The 16,942-nt window shown below is 42.3% G+C and overlaps 1 protein-coding gene and 1 non-coding gene across 2 annotated transcripts in view; one reads left to right on the forward strand and one right to left on the reverse strand.

The window, feature by feature from the left end:
• The window catches only part of LOC145415752 (E3 ubiquitin-protein ligase UHRF1-like), a 58,166-nt gene that overhangs the window by 16,451 nt on the left and 24,773 nt on the right, over positions 1 to 16,942 (reverse strand). The window contains exons 3-5 of the mRNA XM_080284989.1: positions 10,421 to 10,620; positions 9,316 to 9,472; positions 7,696 to 7,888 (exon numbers count right to left, since the gene is read on the reverse strand). Of these exons, the coding sequence (XP_080141115.1) occupies positions 7,696 to 7,888; positions 9,316 to 9,472; positions 10,421 to 10,620 (550 nt within the window). The remainder of the gene's footprint in view (positions 1 to 7,695; positions 7,889 to 9,315; positions 9,473 to 10,420; positions 10,621 to 16,942) is intronic.
• LOC145415857 (5S ribosomal RNA) lies at positions 11,369 to 11,487 on the forward strand. The gene has a single exon (XR_013900161.1). It is a non-coding gene; the product is annotated as a 5S ribosomal RNA (ribosomal RNA).

Genomic DNA, 16,942 nt, shown 5'->3' on the forward strand with positions numbered 1-16,942 from the left:
GAAAGAAAAACTGATAAATCTGTGTAAATATCTATCTATCTATCTATCTATTGCCAAACGCCTCAATCCCGTTTGGGGTGGCCACAAACAAATCGCCTCCAAGTCGCCCTGTCCCCCGCCATTTCACTGCCCTGCTCCAAACTCACACCCCCCTCTCTCATATACCTCTCCACCCCATCCCTCCATCTCATCCTTGGCCTCCCCCTCCCTCTTCCCCCCTCCACCTCACTAACATACACTCTCTTCGTCAGTCTTTCATCCTCCATCCTCTCCACATGGCCAAACCACCTCAGTGTGTTCCTCATAACGCTTCCTATCACATCCACATCAACACCACAACGCTCCTTTATATCCTCATTCGTCAGCCTGTCTCTCCATGTGACTCCACAGGCGCCTCTTAAATAACTCATTTCCACTGCTCTCACTCTTGACTTGTGTCCTTCCAACAACGTCCAAGCTTCACTTCCGTATGTTAGAGTTGGTATCACAATACTGTCATGTAGTAACTTTTTCACTTCCATGCTCACTTCCCTGTTTCTTATCACTGCTTTCAAAGAACCAGCAACCTTTCTTCTCTGCTGTACCCTTTCAAGCACTTCACCCTCCAAACCTCCATCCTTACTCATCACACTACCCAAGTACTTAAACGTACTCACATTTTCCAATTCCTCACCATCCAACCTCGCTGTACATTCACTGACTTCACCTCTCTCAAAGACCATCACTTTACTCTTCCCTACATTCACCTTTAGATTCCGTTTCTTACACACTCTCTCAAACTCATCCATCAAGCCTTGCAGCTCCCCTTCGTCTTCACGCAACAACACAGTATCATCTGCAAACAACAGTACAGGAGTTTCCAAACACTATCCTCTCTCACCAGGGCCATGCCAACATCCATTACCCTACCTTGTACCTCTTTTATTACCCCATCCATGTACAGATTGAACAACCATGGAGACATGACACATCCCTGTTTCAAACCAACTTTCAAAGAGAAAAATCACTTAGTTCACCATCCACACGCACTGCAGCCTTCGCACCATCGTACATACTCTTCACAGCATTCAACAACTTCCCATCTACTCCATATATTCTTAACACTTTCCACAATCCTTGTCTATCCACCCTGTCATATACTTTCTCCAAATCCATGAAAGCCGCATTCAACTTCTTTCCCTTCTCTAGAAACTTTTCCACTAAAGATCTAAGAATGAATATCTGATCTACACAACCTCTTCCCTTCCTAAAGCCTCCCTGTTCTTCTCCAACTAATTTCTCTGTTCTTCCTCTAACTCTGTCAATAAGTATCCTACTATTCACTTTTCCTATTATACTGAGAAGACAAATGCCCCTATGATTACCACACACTTCTTTTTCCCCTTTTCCTTTGTACAAGGGAATAATTATACCTGACTTCCAATCCTCCAGGACTCTACCTTCCTCCCAGGCCAATCTGCACATCTTCCACATCCATTCTAGTGCTATCTCTCCCCTATGCTTCAGCATTTCACCACACACTCCATCAATTCCTGGGGCTTTCCCCGATTTAACTTTCTTCATTGCTTCCACAACTTCTATCCTACTGATTTCTTCCTGTCTTCTCACCTCCCTCCTTCTCCCAGCCATTCCCCAGCCACTTATACTCGCATTACTTCCATCCTCTACGTTCAACAATTCCTTAAAGTGTTCTCTCCATCTGCTCACTTTTTCTCCCTTCTCCACTAGTAATCTACCATTTTTATCTTTCACTCCCCTGCTAACTTCACTTCCACCCTGTCTTACTCTTTTCACCTCTCTCCAGAACATTTTCTTACAGTCCCTCCACTTTACACTCAAATTCCTTCCAAATTCCTCATTCACTCTCTTCTTACTAATCTTTTCACCTTTCTCTTTCTTTCTACATATAACTCTCTCTTCCGCCTCTCAACTTCTTCCACGCCCCTATTTCTCATCCATTCATTGTATGCTTTCTTCTTTTGTGCCACAGCCTGTTTCACCTCTTCAGTCCACCACGCTGTTCCTTGCACCCCCCTCCATCTTCTCTTCCTTCCACACACCACATCACATGCTGCACATATTTCTTCTGTAAATATCCTACACACACCTTCCACGTCTCCCATCTGCTCCAATTCATACTTGCCCAATCGTTCCTCCACTTCTCTCTTATACTCTGCCTTTTTCTCATCCTCTTGTAACCTTTCCACTCTCCTCGCAAGTACTCCTTCCTCTCGTCTTTCCCTTCTTCTATTCCTCCATCTTACTTGAATTTTAATTCTGGCCACCACCAAGTACTGTAAATATCCTGGTTTAATAATATAAGAAAATAATTGTGTAAAAGTGAATATGAAGACAATGGTGAGTGACAATGCAGTGCACTGCACACTAACAAAAATGACACACACTACCAACTTTTTCTGGATTCTTCGAGTTTTATAAGATCAAAGTACTTAAAGACAGATAATTGCATTTTAAGTGCATAACTAGTAATATATAGCAGTAATTATGCACATACAGTATAGTAAGTGGCTTTTTTGTGTCGTCATGTGCCACTTTTTTTCATGTGGCAACTCTGTACAATTATGTTACTTCAGTATCTTGTAGGTGACTTTGTGGTAATAAGTGATAATATTTAAATATTATATAGGCGGGGGTGCCCAGCATCCACTCATTCAATGTAGGGATCCCTTATGGTCTCTACACTGAGTCACAGGCCAAATGGTTTCCTGTACCCAGGAAACCATTAACTAAGCTGGATGGTAACCATATAACTGCGGTTTCTGGCTGGGTTGTGTCCCCTAGATTCCCCTATCTAAAATCACTAAATCATGGCAAATGTTTTGGAGAGTCTTGGAGGGCCCAATACCTGTCCAGGGTCCCAACCAAATGGGAAGATTCACATGGCCATGTGGAATGTGAGAGGTGTGAATGAGGATAGCAAGCGGGTGGAAGCGACAAATGTGTTCAAGAGTGCAAGATATGCTGTGATGGCATTGTGTAACACAAATGAAAGGGTGTGAAGTGGAGGAGTGGGAGGGTGTGAAATGTTTAAGATCGGGTATGAATGGGTGAGGAAGAAGAAGGAAGGAGTTACTTTGTTGATGAATGAGGTGTGGCAGAGTGGAATGAGAGATTACTAATGTGTCAGCTCGAGATGTATGTATGTGAAGTTCAAGTCTGAGAAGGTGAAAGCGGGAGTGACTGTAACGTATGCACCACGTGATGACAGGAGAGAGAGAAAGACAGGTTTTGGGATGAGCTGGATGAAGCAGTGGGAGTAATGCCCAAGAGCTATAAAGTGATCATAATGGGCACTATGAATAAATGAGTAGACACTGATCCTGAGGATGACATAATGGGTTGTAATGGAGACCAGTACCAGAAGAAATGATAATGGGAAGCAACTGAAGGATATGTGTCAGGAAAGGTGGTTGTGCATTTGTAACTTGTATTTCAAACAAAGATGCACATAAATATACATGATATAGAAGGAACAGGGATTGTGTCGCAAGGAGCCTGACTGATTACGTGCTCATAGAGAGATCGATGCTGGGAATGGTTGCTGATACGAGGGCTGTGAGAGGACAATGCGGAGGTCTGTCAGATCATATGATCAAGATATGCAAGATCATGCTGAGAGGAGTGAAGTGGACCAGGAAAGAGAGGAACAATCAGGAAGAAAGACCGGAAGTTGAGAAGCTGAGGATCAAAGAAATGGCAGATGAATACATGACCAAAGTGGGGGAAGAGTTGGAATCTGTGAACTGGAATGAAATGGATCTGGACTGCCTGTGGAATGCATACAGGGATTGCTTAGTTAGGAATGCTAAAGTGGTGTGTGGTGTGGCAAGAGTAACAACAAAGAAGGAAGGTACTGCATGGTGGGATGAAAAGGTTAAGAGAGCAGTGCTGGAAAAGAGGAAGAAGTGGCTAGAGTGATTACAAAACAGGGGTTCAATTTTAGAATGGTTACAGAACAGGGGTTCAACTGAAATAGGAACTGAATATACTGTGTGCAAGAAGCATGTAAAGAGACCAGTGAAGAGGAAAAAGAAGGTAAATGATGATCTAGGAAAAAAAATTAATGCAAATTACTCTGAAAATAGGAAGTTATTCTGGAAGAAATGTAGAAGTGACAGCAGAAAGAAATGTGAGTGTGAAAGATGTAAGTGGTAGATTATTAACCCATGGGGATGATGTTAAGAACAAATGGAGGGAATATTTTGAAAGCCTGATGAATTGGAATAGAGGAAGCAGAGCTGCTGTAAATATGATTGGTTTTGGGGGTGTGCAGAGGAGAAATGCAATGCCAGGAAACATGACTCACACAGGTGAAGAAAGCTGTGAAGCGGCTGAAAAATGGGAGAGCAGCTGCGGTTGACGAGGTGTATGCAGATATGGTTAAGTGAAGTGGAGAGAGCAGAATGAAGTGTTTGTTGGAGATAGGTAAGAAGGTCAGCAGAGTGGAAAAAGGCTGCGATTGTATCCCCATACAAAAATAAAGGCAAGTGAGATGAGAGCAAGAATTATTGTGGCATAGGTTTATTGCGTGTTGTAGGGAGGGTATATGGAAGAATTACTATAAAGAAGGTAAGAGAGACATCAGAAGTCCTAGTGAGTGACAAACAGGGTGGCTTTAGGAGTGGCAGAGGATGTGTGGATCAAATGTTTGCAATGAGACAGATAGTGGAAAGGGCTTGTGAGAAGGACTATAAGGTGTTTACGGCATTTATGGATATGGAAAAACCACGTGACAAGGTAGACAGTGAAGGACTGTGGGAGGTTTTGCATATTTATGGTGTAGATGGTAAGCTGCTAGGTGCATCGAGTTTTTATGATGGTAGTGAGGCACATGTGACGGTAAACGGGCATCTAAGCAACTGGTGCATGATCAACGCGGGCGGGCAACAAGGTTGTGTGATGTCCTCATGGTTGTTCAATATATACATGGATGGGGTGATGACAGAAATAAAAACACGAGTAATGGAGAGAGGGATGGCATTGGTAATGAATGCTGATGGATGGAATATCTCAAGTCTGTTGTATGCTGATGATGCAGCGCTACTTGCACATACCGGACGAGAGCTTGGTTGGTAATGAATGGTGAAGGATAGAATATTTCAAATTTGTTATATGCTGATGATGCAATGCTACTTGCAAATACCAGACCAGAGCTTGGTTGACTAGTGTAGAGTTTTGCCGATGTCTGTGAGCGTTGTTCCTTGAGAGTAAATGTAGTAAAGTGATGGTAACTGAGAGAGAAGATGACTCCCAGCGTGATGTTACAGTGAATGGAAAGAGATTGAAATTGGTATCACTGGGTACAATGATAGAAAAGAGTAACACAAGGAAGGTAGTTGGTGCTATGAAGGCCTTGATAAGAAAGAGGCGAGTGTTGCAGCTGCACGAGTCTTACATGAAGGAGTGTTAGTGCCAACTTTAACATATGGACCTGAGACTATTGTGTGGCTTTTTTTTTTTAAGTTTTACGCCAGGTCCCCCTTTTTGGATAAGGGCTAAGGCGTTGCCCCTGGGTAGAGGACTTTGGTTTGGAGCGTGTAGGATTTTATGACTGGATGCCCTTCCTGATGTCTACCAATGACCCTTGAGTGGATTTGATCCTCCGCCCCTTCGGTCAGAAAGGAGCGCATGAAAATGAAAAGTAAAGAATGGGAGCAGTGGAGATGGGACTGCTGAGGAATGCATGTCGAGTACAGAGAGTGGATAGGATAAGAAATAATGTTATTTGTGAAAGATGAGGAGTGAGGAAGTCTGTTGACACCAGAACCAAAGAGAGTGTACTGAGATGATATGGTTATGTGGTGAGAATGGATAACAGAGTGGTGAAAAAGGTATATCTAAGAGAATCTGAAGGAGGCAGAAGGTGAAGTAGGCCAAGGAGAAGATGGAGGGATATGGTGGATGAGTGTGTGAGGATAAGAGGTATGGAAGTCGATGGGGCTAGTGAACTGACAAGAGATCGGGCTGGCTGGATGAATGTTGTGAGAAGAAGTGCATGATCAGGGATTTGGAGCCCCTTTTAACGTGACAGCACTCTGACTGACTCTATCAGATAAGTTTATGTGAAGCTACACAATGTGGTGAAAGTTTTTGGCATATCATATAAAGCCAGGACTCTGGATGCTTGAATGATGAGTGAAAGGAAGTGTGGCCCATTAGAGTGAGCAAACTTGGGCTGTCTGGCCACTGCTACTCCTCACCCTGCCCTTGGGTGGGACAGGAGATCCGGATGATGATGATGATGATGATATATTTTTAGTGAGAATAGGCAAAAATTAAAAGAAAAACGCTGTCATCTCAATTACTATGACACGTGTAGCATGTTTAGCATTCAGTGTAGTCCCTGTGATTCTGTTCTTGTAGGTTACGTCCATACCACAGTACAGTGCAACAAGTGATTTCTATCTCTCTATCTACTGCCAGACGCCTTGATCCCGTAAGGGGTGGCCACAAACAAATTGCCTCCATGTCGTCCTGTCCTCCGCCATTTCAATCCTAGCTCACCCCCTTCCCCTCTCTCATATACCTCTCCACTCCATCACTCCGTCTCATCCTTGGCCTTCCCCTCTCTCTCCACCTCCCTCACATACACTCTCCTTGTCAGTCCCTAGCTCTCCATCCTGTCCACATAGCCAAACCACCTCAATGTGTTATCCCAATGCTTCCTATCACATCCACATCCACACCACAAAGCTCCTTCACTTCCTCATTTGTCAGTCTGTCTCTCCATGTGAGTCCACATGCTCCTCTCAAATAACTCATTTCCGCTGCTCTCACTCTTGACTTGTGTCCCTCCAACATGGTTCAAGCTTCACCTCCAAACATTAGAGTTGGTATCATAATACTGTCATGCAGTAACTCTTTCACTTCCATGCTCACTTCCCTCTTTCTTATCACTGTTTTTTCGTGTTATAAAGCGTGGAAGTCATTTCTCAAACGTCTTCCCACATGTAGCAAAGCAGCCACTTGTAGAGTTGTTTTGCATCTGCCTGGGGGACCTGCGCTCACCAGCTGCACAAAATACCTCCTCTTTGACTCATTTTCCCTCCAGCTCTGGACCACCTATGGATCTCCAGTTTGTTTCAAAGATAAATGGAATGAGTGAAGTTGTATGACTAAAATTAACATGCTTGGTTAAGTACAAGTAGGTCAAAACAGCTCATGAAGACACTGTATTTTCCCAATACCTGCCGCACCAGAAACGTGTCAAAAAACACACTGTCACAACCAAAGGGTTAACATCACTCTCTCTCTGGTGCATGCATGCACACAGACACATACAGACAGACAGATACATCCAGACACACAGACAGGCAGACAGACAGACAGACAGACAGACACACACACACACACACACACACTACTTACAAGTTAACACCCAATCTTCTCTTAACCCCTCTAAGGAGTAAGGATCTGTGGCTCACACTGATGACCTTTCAAAATGACGATGTTAGAACCTACCTCCTTTTAACCCATCTATTACAAAACCTCCCCTGTGTTGAGTATGGATGTCTGGTGATAGCCAGATTCAGATGTCATTACACATAACGTGTTATGTTATTTCAACCCTTTAGGACCTATGAATTTACCTTGGTACTCTCAACCTACCAGGCACTAGTTTAATTTATCAAGAGATTTTCACACAGTACCTTCACATAGACAATATAAACTTACTTTTTGATGGTGAGCCTTCCAAAACAAGCCTCTCCAACTCCTCACTGCGCTCACTCAACTTAATATTTTTTTCAATATCAAAGACTTCACGGACAAGATGTATATGGCAGTCATCCAATGGTGAGGAATCCGCTCCAATGTAAACTGTGGCAATAATTTCCTTCTGAGTCGGTGTTTTGATGATTCGACTCACCTGTAACAAACTACAATTACCCAGTCTGCACCCAGATATATATTAACCCCTTCAACAATTTTTTGTTTGTTTGTTTGTTTTCCTATCTTCATATATTACTCATTTTAGGGTACACTTTTTAAACAAATGGATTAGATATAATCTTCTTTAACCCCTCTACTGGTACACATAATCACAAATGTGAATAACACTGTCTACAAGCAGCAATACAAAAATAAACAATGGATTGAAAGGTTTAATGACTCTTAACTTAAACAACTGGCTCCAACAAAATGGTTAACACAAAACAGTTAAAGAAGTAGCTCCCACAGCCTAAAAATATAGTACTTAAAAAGCCCACCCCCTAAGATCCACGTTACTTTGTATTTAGTAAGTCCTCATTGTTCCCTTTTTCACATTCTTTTTTGCAATAGTTCACAAAGTAAAATAAACAAAAATTGCCTATTAATGTTCTATTCCTACATCCATCCATCCATCATCCAATCCTATGTCACCCCATAAGGAAAGTAGGAACCTGGGGCTAGGCAAGTTGGTCCAGACATTTAAGATGAGTGACCAGCCTCATTCATCCCCGACTGGCATTACATGAGCAATAAGCCCCAACCATCCCTTGGATATAAACCTACACAGGCTCAATCCAACTGGAATATCTTAATTACAGACTAAACCACCAGGCCTCATAATTTGGTTATATGGTTACCACCCAGCATAGTAAATGGTTTCCTGGTGTGTTTGCCAATTAACCTCAATTTACACTTACAGCTGTAGGGAAAAAGTTGTGATATAGTGGTAAACATATCTACCACATAAGCACTGCAGAAAATGTATCATTGTGTTAGAGTTTCCTCTTCCTCTCATTATATTCAGTATTCTTCGTAGTGACACCATCTGTTCATTTAGATTTTCACAATAAAGCGGTTTACCAATTTGGGAATGCTTCATACAGCACGTAATCCCCTCCTTCCAAGCCGTCAGGATGTGAGGTTATGGTCACAACAACACGTGGTGTGTGTTAGGGAATTAATTCCTAATGTCAAAAACTGCATGTGTACTCTTGAATCTGATACAAGCACAGCCAAAATATGACACACCTTGTGAAGTCTTGAGTACTGTACAATTTTGCTAATGTGAAAAGGTATTGTTGGATTCTGGAGCACATCATCCACTTGAAGCTTTACACCAAACAAAGAGGCTTGTAGGAACACATCAACTGCATACACAGGGAATACGAAATAATACTGAACTCAGGCTGTACAAACCTTACGCTGCTTGATTACTTAGTCAGTTAATTCAGTCAGAGATGATAAATCCCTCTTGAGAAGAGGAGATGGAGATTTTGTCAATCTATCTGGGTAATGATCTAGTCTGCCATCAGATCAAGGAATCCAAAACAAAAATAATCAATCTTTCTAACATGAAGTACCTACCTTACAGTCAAACCAATGTCCTCTCTCCTCTGGGTTCTCTATGTTGTAGTTGGCCATGATCATCTGTCCTCGATTCAGCTGATCCAGTGACAACTTCTTGTGGGCACGAGGACGGATATGCTTTAGTAAAAGTTCTGAAGCAACCTCCTTATCATACCTGTCAAGGTAATATTCATGGCATAAGTAACCAGGTGAATGAATACAATATCCTGTACCATACTTCCCATGACATTAAACATACTGCACTTGTTTTGGTATGGAATGTTCTCATAGAGAATGACCAATATAAACTTATCTCCAAGCTGTTTGCCCATACACATCAATTTTATTTGCACAATACAGTAATTCTTTTTCCATTCCCAACTCCTTCACTAGTAAGTCAACTATCTTCTCTCCTGGAGGTCTTCCTGAAACCACCAATTACAGTACTTCACTCAAAATCTCTCTCCTTTTTACACATTTCATCCACAAGTTCATTCTGCATGTACAGTATGTGTTTCATTTCAGGCACTCAGATACAAAACCCTACATGTTCCCCAATCTTCTATCCATGTTAAATCTTTCCATCAGCTCATTGTCATTATCATCCTCATCTATTTCCCACCCAAATATTGGCTAAGGTAGGATCCATAAACATATAATGAGAAAGTAACAACGTGAAAAACTATCAACAACTTGCTGGTGAAATAGACAATACAATTAGTCACATCATTCAAGCTCTTAGAATTCTCACTTCATCATAGTAGCTGAAACCTTCCCCTCCCCCCTTCTTGACCGACTTCACATCCATCTGCCTGGCAATTATTCTGTCAACTATCAGTTTATAAAAGGTTGCCAAACCCTTGTCATGGGCTCTTACATGCATACTGTAAACCAACTACCATATTTCCTGTCATTTCCCAAGCCTCATCCACCTTCTTGGTCTGCCACATCCAATCTTCATGCTCATTCACATACATCGATTTCACCCCCGAATCTACATCCATTCGCTCAATCTGACCAATCTAAGTACACACTTTTCTACCCCATTATCAGTAGATTTTCTTACTCCACATCTTTTGCAATTCAGTGTCATTTACCCAACCACTCAGAAATATTCACTCACCCTTCAAACACAACACTGTACAACAATCCATCATCCTCTTCAGATGTCTCCTTGCTGTTTGGATTTGGTGATATTTTAACAATCCTGCCTTCCCACCAAGTTCCATCATACAGGTGCTTGCCGTCTATAAGATCACCCACTCGGTAGTACTTGCTTTTCTGTAGCACTGTAACAGCCTCCTTGGGCGCTTCCTTTGGTTCCTAGAAGACAAAATTAATTTAGTTTATGTTATTAACCTCTTCAATCCAATTTTTTTAAACTCTAGCTTCCTTCAGGCAATTTAATTTAGATCAGGGAAAGAAATTGGGTAGGTGTTAATTTAGCTTACAAATGGTCTCTTTGCAGTTAACAAAATTGCACAGAGATAGCAAGCAAGCACACACACACACACACACACACACACACACACACACACACACACACACACACACACACACACAAAGTCACCAGTTTAAAAAAGTTAATGGTGTTACTGTAGTGAGAACATTACACAATATTTACCTCAGTATTTGTGGTTCTGCTGCATACTTGTACAATATACTGTACAGTATATGCCAAACAGCTAATTAAATATTTTCTTGAGGGTACTGGGCCCAAGGTTAAGCTAATAATCCACAATATTTATGGGCAGAAAACTGACCCTCACCCCTGGCAGTATTATCATCTCTGCCCTAATTCCCACCTTAAAGATGGGGTGAGGGCAACATTATATGACTGAAGATCTTCCAAACTTTCAAACAAAATCTACCTGGCAACCCCATGAAGAAAATTAAACTGGTGAATCTGTGGTGAACAAAATGAAACTGGTGATTCTATAAGTCATATTAGTCTCCTCTCACATAAGTTTTGATACTGATGAGGCAGTTATATGCCATACAATCCACATTTTCAAGCTAATAATCCAACACCCCTGGCAGTAGGGATACAGACATATATATAGACAGATATATACACGGCCATACCACGTTGAGTACACCGCTTCCCATCCGATCAGCGAAGTTAAGCAACGTTGGGTCTGGTTAGTACTTGGATGGGTGACCGCCTTGGAACACCAGATGCTGTTGGCATCCCTACGTGTCAAGTGGGGTTGGTGGAGGATTAGTGCCCCTCCCTGTAAAACAATTAACTCAAAGCCCTTGGCCACCCTGTTTGGGATGCATGGCGTCTGGCAATGGATGGATATATACAGTATATTATGTGGTAGGTGAGGGCGCCCACCATCCACTCACTCAATGTTATGCTGCTTTCAGGTGATTGTCCTTTCCTTTCATCCTCTCCTGTCATTCTTTCCTCTTCTGTCTGTAGGTGACTTTACACTGTGTGACAAGCCAATTGGTCTCCTGTACACCACTTTCAAATTTTGCAGTGAGTTCTTTTCTCAGCTCAATTGCTGTTCTCACTGCTTTACTTTTAGCTCCAACTGACTCACTAATCTTCTTAGGGCCCATGATTATGTACAAATTTCTATTGAAAATACGTAATTCATCACAAAGTTTAATCGAGCCTGTATGACTGATGCATAGCTGGCGGAAGACAAAGCCAGACTGGCGACCTATGACGCCGCATCTCTTAGTGCGAATAACGTGTCACTGTACAAAAACTGGAGCGATTTTTGGGCAAAAAAGCTGTACGAAACCGAGTTGTATGAGTAGAAAGGCATACGAATTCCAGGCTTCCACTGTACACTACTGTATGTAAAGTACCTCTCCTACTTTTGGCACTATTTTCAGGTCATTCTGCCAAATTTTGACATCAAAACATGCATAGGAATATCCTAAATAAATTTTTACACCAAGGAAATTATGAAAGAAACCTAAATTTACCTGCCACAAAAACATTCGGTTGGGGTACTTACCACCCAGTACACCGCAGACAGGCTTCTTAACCCACACACCTTCAGCAGGTGAAGAGTTGTCCCATGTGGTCTAGAGGCAAACATTTGCACCTAGCAAATGTCAGAGAACTTCTCCTCCTCCTGAACTGGTTGAAGCTGGGTGATGACTGGTGACATACAATGCAGTGATGGTGGCCTACCCACCTCAGGAGACTCCGAAGACAACCGCAAACTTACATCCAACAGAGACTCAGTGGTTGTCAACGTACAGTACTCAGTTGTGGGTCCGATAGTGAAGGCAGGAAAGGAGCTGGTGGTGGTGGTGGTGGTGGTAAGAATGGGCTGGCACCAGTGGGGGCCGTAGACTTGAAGGAAGAGTCGATCCTGGTCTGACGATAGAACCGACAATTCTGCTGGAGGATGACAGCATCCCAGACTCCCCGCACCTCCATCGCCAGGCTGAGCTGCACCAACTCTCTGTCACAGTGCAGGTGCTCAGCATATTCCAGCACCCCCTCCAGGTAACCACGGAGGACACTGTGACAAGGGATTAAAGGAGTTGTGGAGGGCTGCGAGTCAGGATCCTCATCGGTTTCGCTGTCCTCTTCCATGACCACAGAGGCAGCAGCGGCAATCTCCCCATTAGACATGGTCTGTTAACCAGGAACGCCGCCGCCGTCGTCGTCCAGCCTATCTCTCATGTCATCAACATCCACCAGCTCTCCCGCTGTTCTAAGGCGGCTGAGGAAATCATCCACTTTAAACCCCTCAAAGTCATGCTTGGCTTATATTCCCTGGAGGTTCTGATCCACCACCCACATGTGCAGCATCCGCTCCAGCTCCTCCATCGCAGGCTCTCTCTGGTGGGTGATACGGGAGGTGGATAAGGTTGCAACCTCCCCAGCAGCAGCCTTAATGGCCTTCCTCTTCTTGATTATGGTGGAGACAGTCGACTGGGCCATGTGGAGAGCCGAGGCAGTAGCACACACACCTTCGCCTTTTTCGTGGCACTTAAGAATATCTTGCTTGACTTCTAGAGACAGTTTTACGCACATGCTTAGCAGGAATATCACCAGCACCATCACTAGCAGGCCGCTTACCACCTCTACTAGAGCCTCCACTAGAACCACCGTGTGTAGCACCCTTACCAGACATGATCATACTTATTTGGGCTAAAATTTACACAAAATTGCACTCCGCACACAATTATTATCACTGCTCTACTCACAGCACTGCTCGTACTCAGTTACGATGCACTACAATAGTGGCTTGCATAACACTAGTGATGCAACACGATGCACAGTGGATGAGCATAAGAGTTCCTCACTCTGAGATAGCTGGTGCGAGAAGAACGATGTGGGTAAGCGCAGAGTAAGCGATGGCTGTGGGGCCTGCATGAGTGTTTCTGCACATCCTGGGAGGTGGGCGGGCTCAAATGGCCGCAGGAACGCACGCAATTCAAAATTTTGGCCTATTGCCTGAGGATGTGACATCGGAGGGACTATCATTAAACCAGGAAGCGGCCATCGTGTAACGGAGTTTGGTGGTATTTGTAACCCCATCGCTAAGCTGGGGTATCGCATATCAGGGTATTATTGTGTATACATACTGTACACAGTAATCCCTCATTTATCCGGATGTGGAGTATCCGGACACTGGACCTTGGTTCTATTAAACCATTATCCAAATTTACTTGCTATCTTCCAGACATAAAAGTCTCCAAGAACTTTGGCCGGCCAGCCAACATTTGGAAACATTCAGTGTTGTGGCTGCTGGACTCTAGCTGTGTGCGGGAAATAGGCTGTAACCCACAACCTGGGCTAAAAGTCCATCCACCCCTGTACTGAATGGTTAACATCACATGCTGGTCTGATCACTCCCTACAAACATTGAACACCCAAGTAATACTGACCGTATTCCACAAACGGTGTCAAAACATTCGCATGCATCCCCACCAAATGTCCAAAGTCGTGCAGCCACCAGGATTAGCCTTTCACAACTGCCACTGCGCGTCTAACAGAGACCACAAGCCACAAGTCAGGTGAAAGTGCCCGTCTGCCTCTACACCAAAAGTCCAAAGTCGTCCGGTCACCGGGAGTTGCTTTTCCCAACAGCTAATGCGCATGTAAGGCAGACCACAGGCCACAAGTCAGGTGAATGAGCCAGTCTGCCTCATGACAGAATGGTGAAAATCCTGCCCACAGCCTCACTTTTCCTCCCTTTCTGTCCCTCCTTCATACCCTTCCATGCTCTCTGCCTTGCTAGCCAGGTCTCCCAGCTACCCCCTCAGTCCCTCCCTCCTTTCATGCTGAAAGCACTGACCCGTGACTTTTAAAAGTTTTTGACGTTATGTGACTACTATTGGTCGTATCAAGATTTTGTTAAATTCATGAGAAAGCTAATGAAATTCTGCATCTAGACATATGTTTAACTCTTGCAGGGTGCAGGCAAAATTCTGCACTAGGATGGTGGGAAGTTATATGAAGGTAAGTTTTACTCTTGAACACAATTATTCTCACTGCAATTTTGTTATTTTACTCATCAGCTTTCTGTGATTTTATTAGCTTAACTTGCAGTACAAATGCCAGCAAAGATGGTGGTATACCATTTATACCAATATAACCAATTTCTGGTGGCATATTCGGCTATTTTCATTTTTCTTCCCCTTGGAGCTGCTATCACTCACGGATCACTGATTTTCCAACCACCATAAGGTTTTTTGTGGATTATTGTTGTTTATGCATTGTTTCCTTGGTATTTAGCATTAATATGGATACTCCTACGTGTGTTCTGATGTCTCAATATGGTAGAATGACAGGAAACACTGCCAAATTTGGAAGGGTACTGTACATACTGTATAGTTTTTTTTTCCCACATGGTTTTCTTGGTGTTTGGCATTACTTTATATATTCCTATGTGTGTTTTGATGTCTAAATATTGCAGACTGACCTGAAAACAGTGCCAAAATTAGGAGGGATACTGTACATACATTAATACATAGGTAGGGTATTTTCTGGTCTTCAATGGTTGTTTTGGATGGTTTTCCAGTTGTTTATAATAATTCTGGATATTCCTATGTGTATTTTGATGTCTAAATATGGCAGAATGACCAGAAAACACTGCCAATATTAGGAGGGGTACTGTATATATAATAGTGTGCAGGTAGGGTTTTTTTTTTTTAGGGGGGGGGGGTCATGGTTTTTGTGGTATGTAAAATTATTTGGGATATTCCTGTGTGTTTTGGTGTCTAAATATGGCAGAATGACTGGAAAATACTGCTAAAATTAGGAGGGGTACTGTACATACAGTAGTGTATAGTTAGGGTGCTTTTTGGTTTTCAATGGCTTTTTTGCATGGTTTTCTTGGTTAAAAATTATTTTTGATATTTCTGTGTGTGTTTTGATGTCTAAATATGCCTGAATGACCAAAAAACACTGCCAAAATAAGCAGAGGTACTGCACAAATAGATTAGGTATAGTTTGGAGGTTGGGTGTTGGTAGGGTCTGGGTATTTCATTATCCAGATATTGCCACTACCCAGACATGTCATTGGCTCTATTATGTTGGATAATTGAGGGACTACTGTATATATATATATATATATATATATATATATATATATATATATATATATATATATATATATATATATATATATACAAATATATATATATATATATATATATATATATATATATATATATATATATATATATATATATATACCATATATATATATATATATATATATATATATATATATATATATATATATATATATATATATATATATATATATATATATATATATATATATATATATATATATATATATATACATATATATATATATATATATATATATATATATATATATATACCATATATATATATATATATATATATATATATATATATATATATATATATACACACACACACACACAAGGTGCTACCCAGAAGTTCCAGTAATTTGAACAGAGGGAGCCAACCATTTGCAGTTTTGCCTTTTGCCGCTAGGAGTCAGCAGCACCCACTGTGCGTCAGCGTGGCCCTGGCCGTGTCTGTGAGCGGACATGTTGTTAAGCTAAGCTTACTACTGTAATGTGTGTAGGTGGTTTAGCATTTTTGCAATGGTGGACCAATGGTGCTGCAGTGTCAAGTCGATGTTGATCGTCTTCATCGATATCCAAGGGATTGTTCACAAGGAATTCGTCCCACCTGGTCAATCTGTCAGTGGAAAGTTTTACTATGAAGTTTTGTGGCATCTGAGGGAGAACATCCACTGCAAACGTCCAGAACAGTGGAAGAACAAGGACTAGGTCCTGCATCATGACAACACCCCCGCCCACACATCAATTGTTTTTCGGCAGTTTCTGGCTTCCACAAACATGGTAATCATTCCCCATCCACCCTATTTGCCTGACCTTGCCCCCTGTGACTTTTTCCTGTTTCCCAAGCTGAAATTACAACTGAAAGGGCGTTGATTTGACTCGATTGAGGAGATCCAGACAGAAGTGAAGGTGCTCAAAACCATCAAGCCTGAAGCCTTCCAGGAATACAGGGACTCGTTGAAAAAATGCTGGGACCACTGTATACATGCCTGTGGGGACTACTTCAAAGGGAGAGCATGTGGAGATTGTCAGGCGTGATAGGATTGATCTTGCTGGTGAGTCTCTTGAGTGTGTA

Source organism: Coenobita brevimanus, chromosome 103 (genome assembly GCF_032717465.1).
Source record: "Coenobita brevimanus isolate Jiangsu-jjx chromosome 103, ASM3271746v2, whole genome shotgun sequence".
Lineage (NCBI taxonomy): Eukaryota > Metazoa > Arthropoda > Malacostraca > Decapoda > Coenobitidae > Coenobita > Coenobita brevimanus.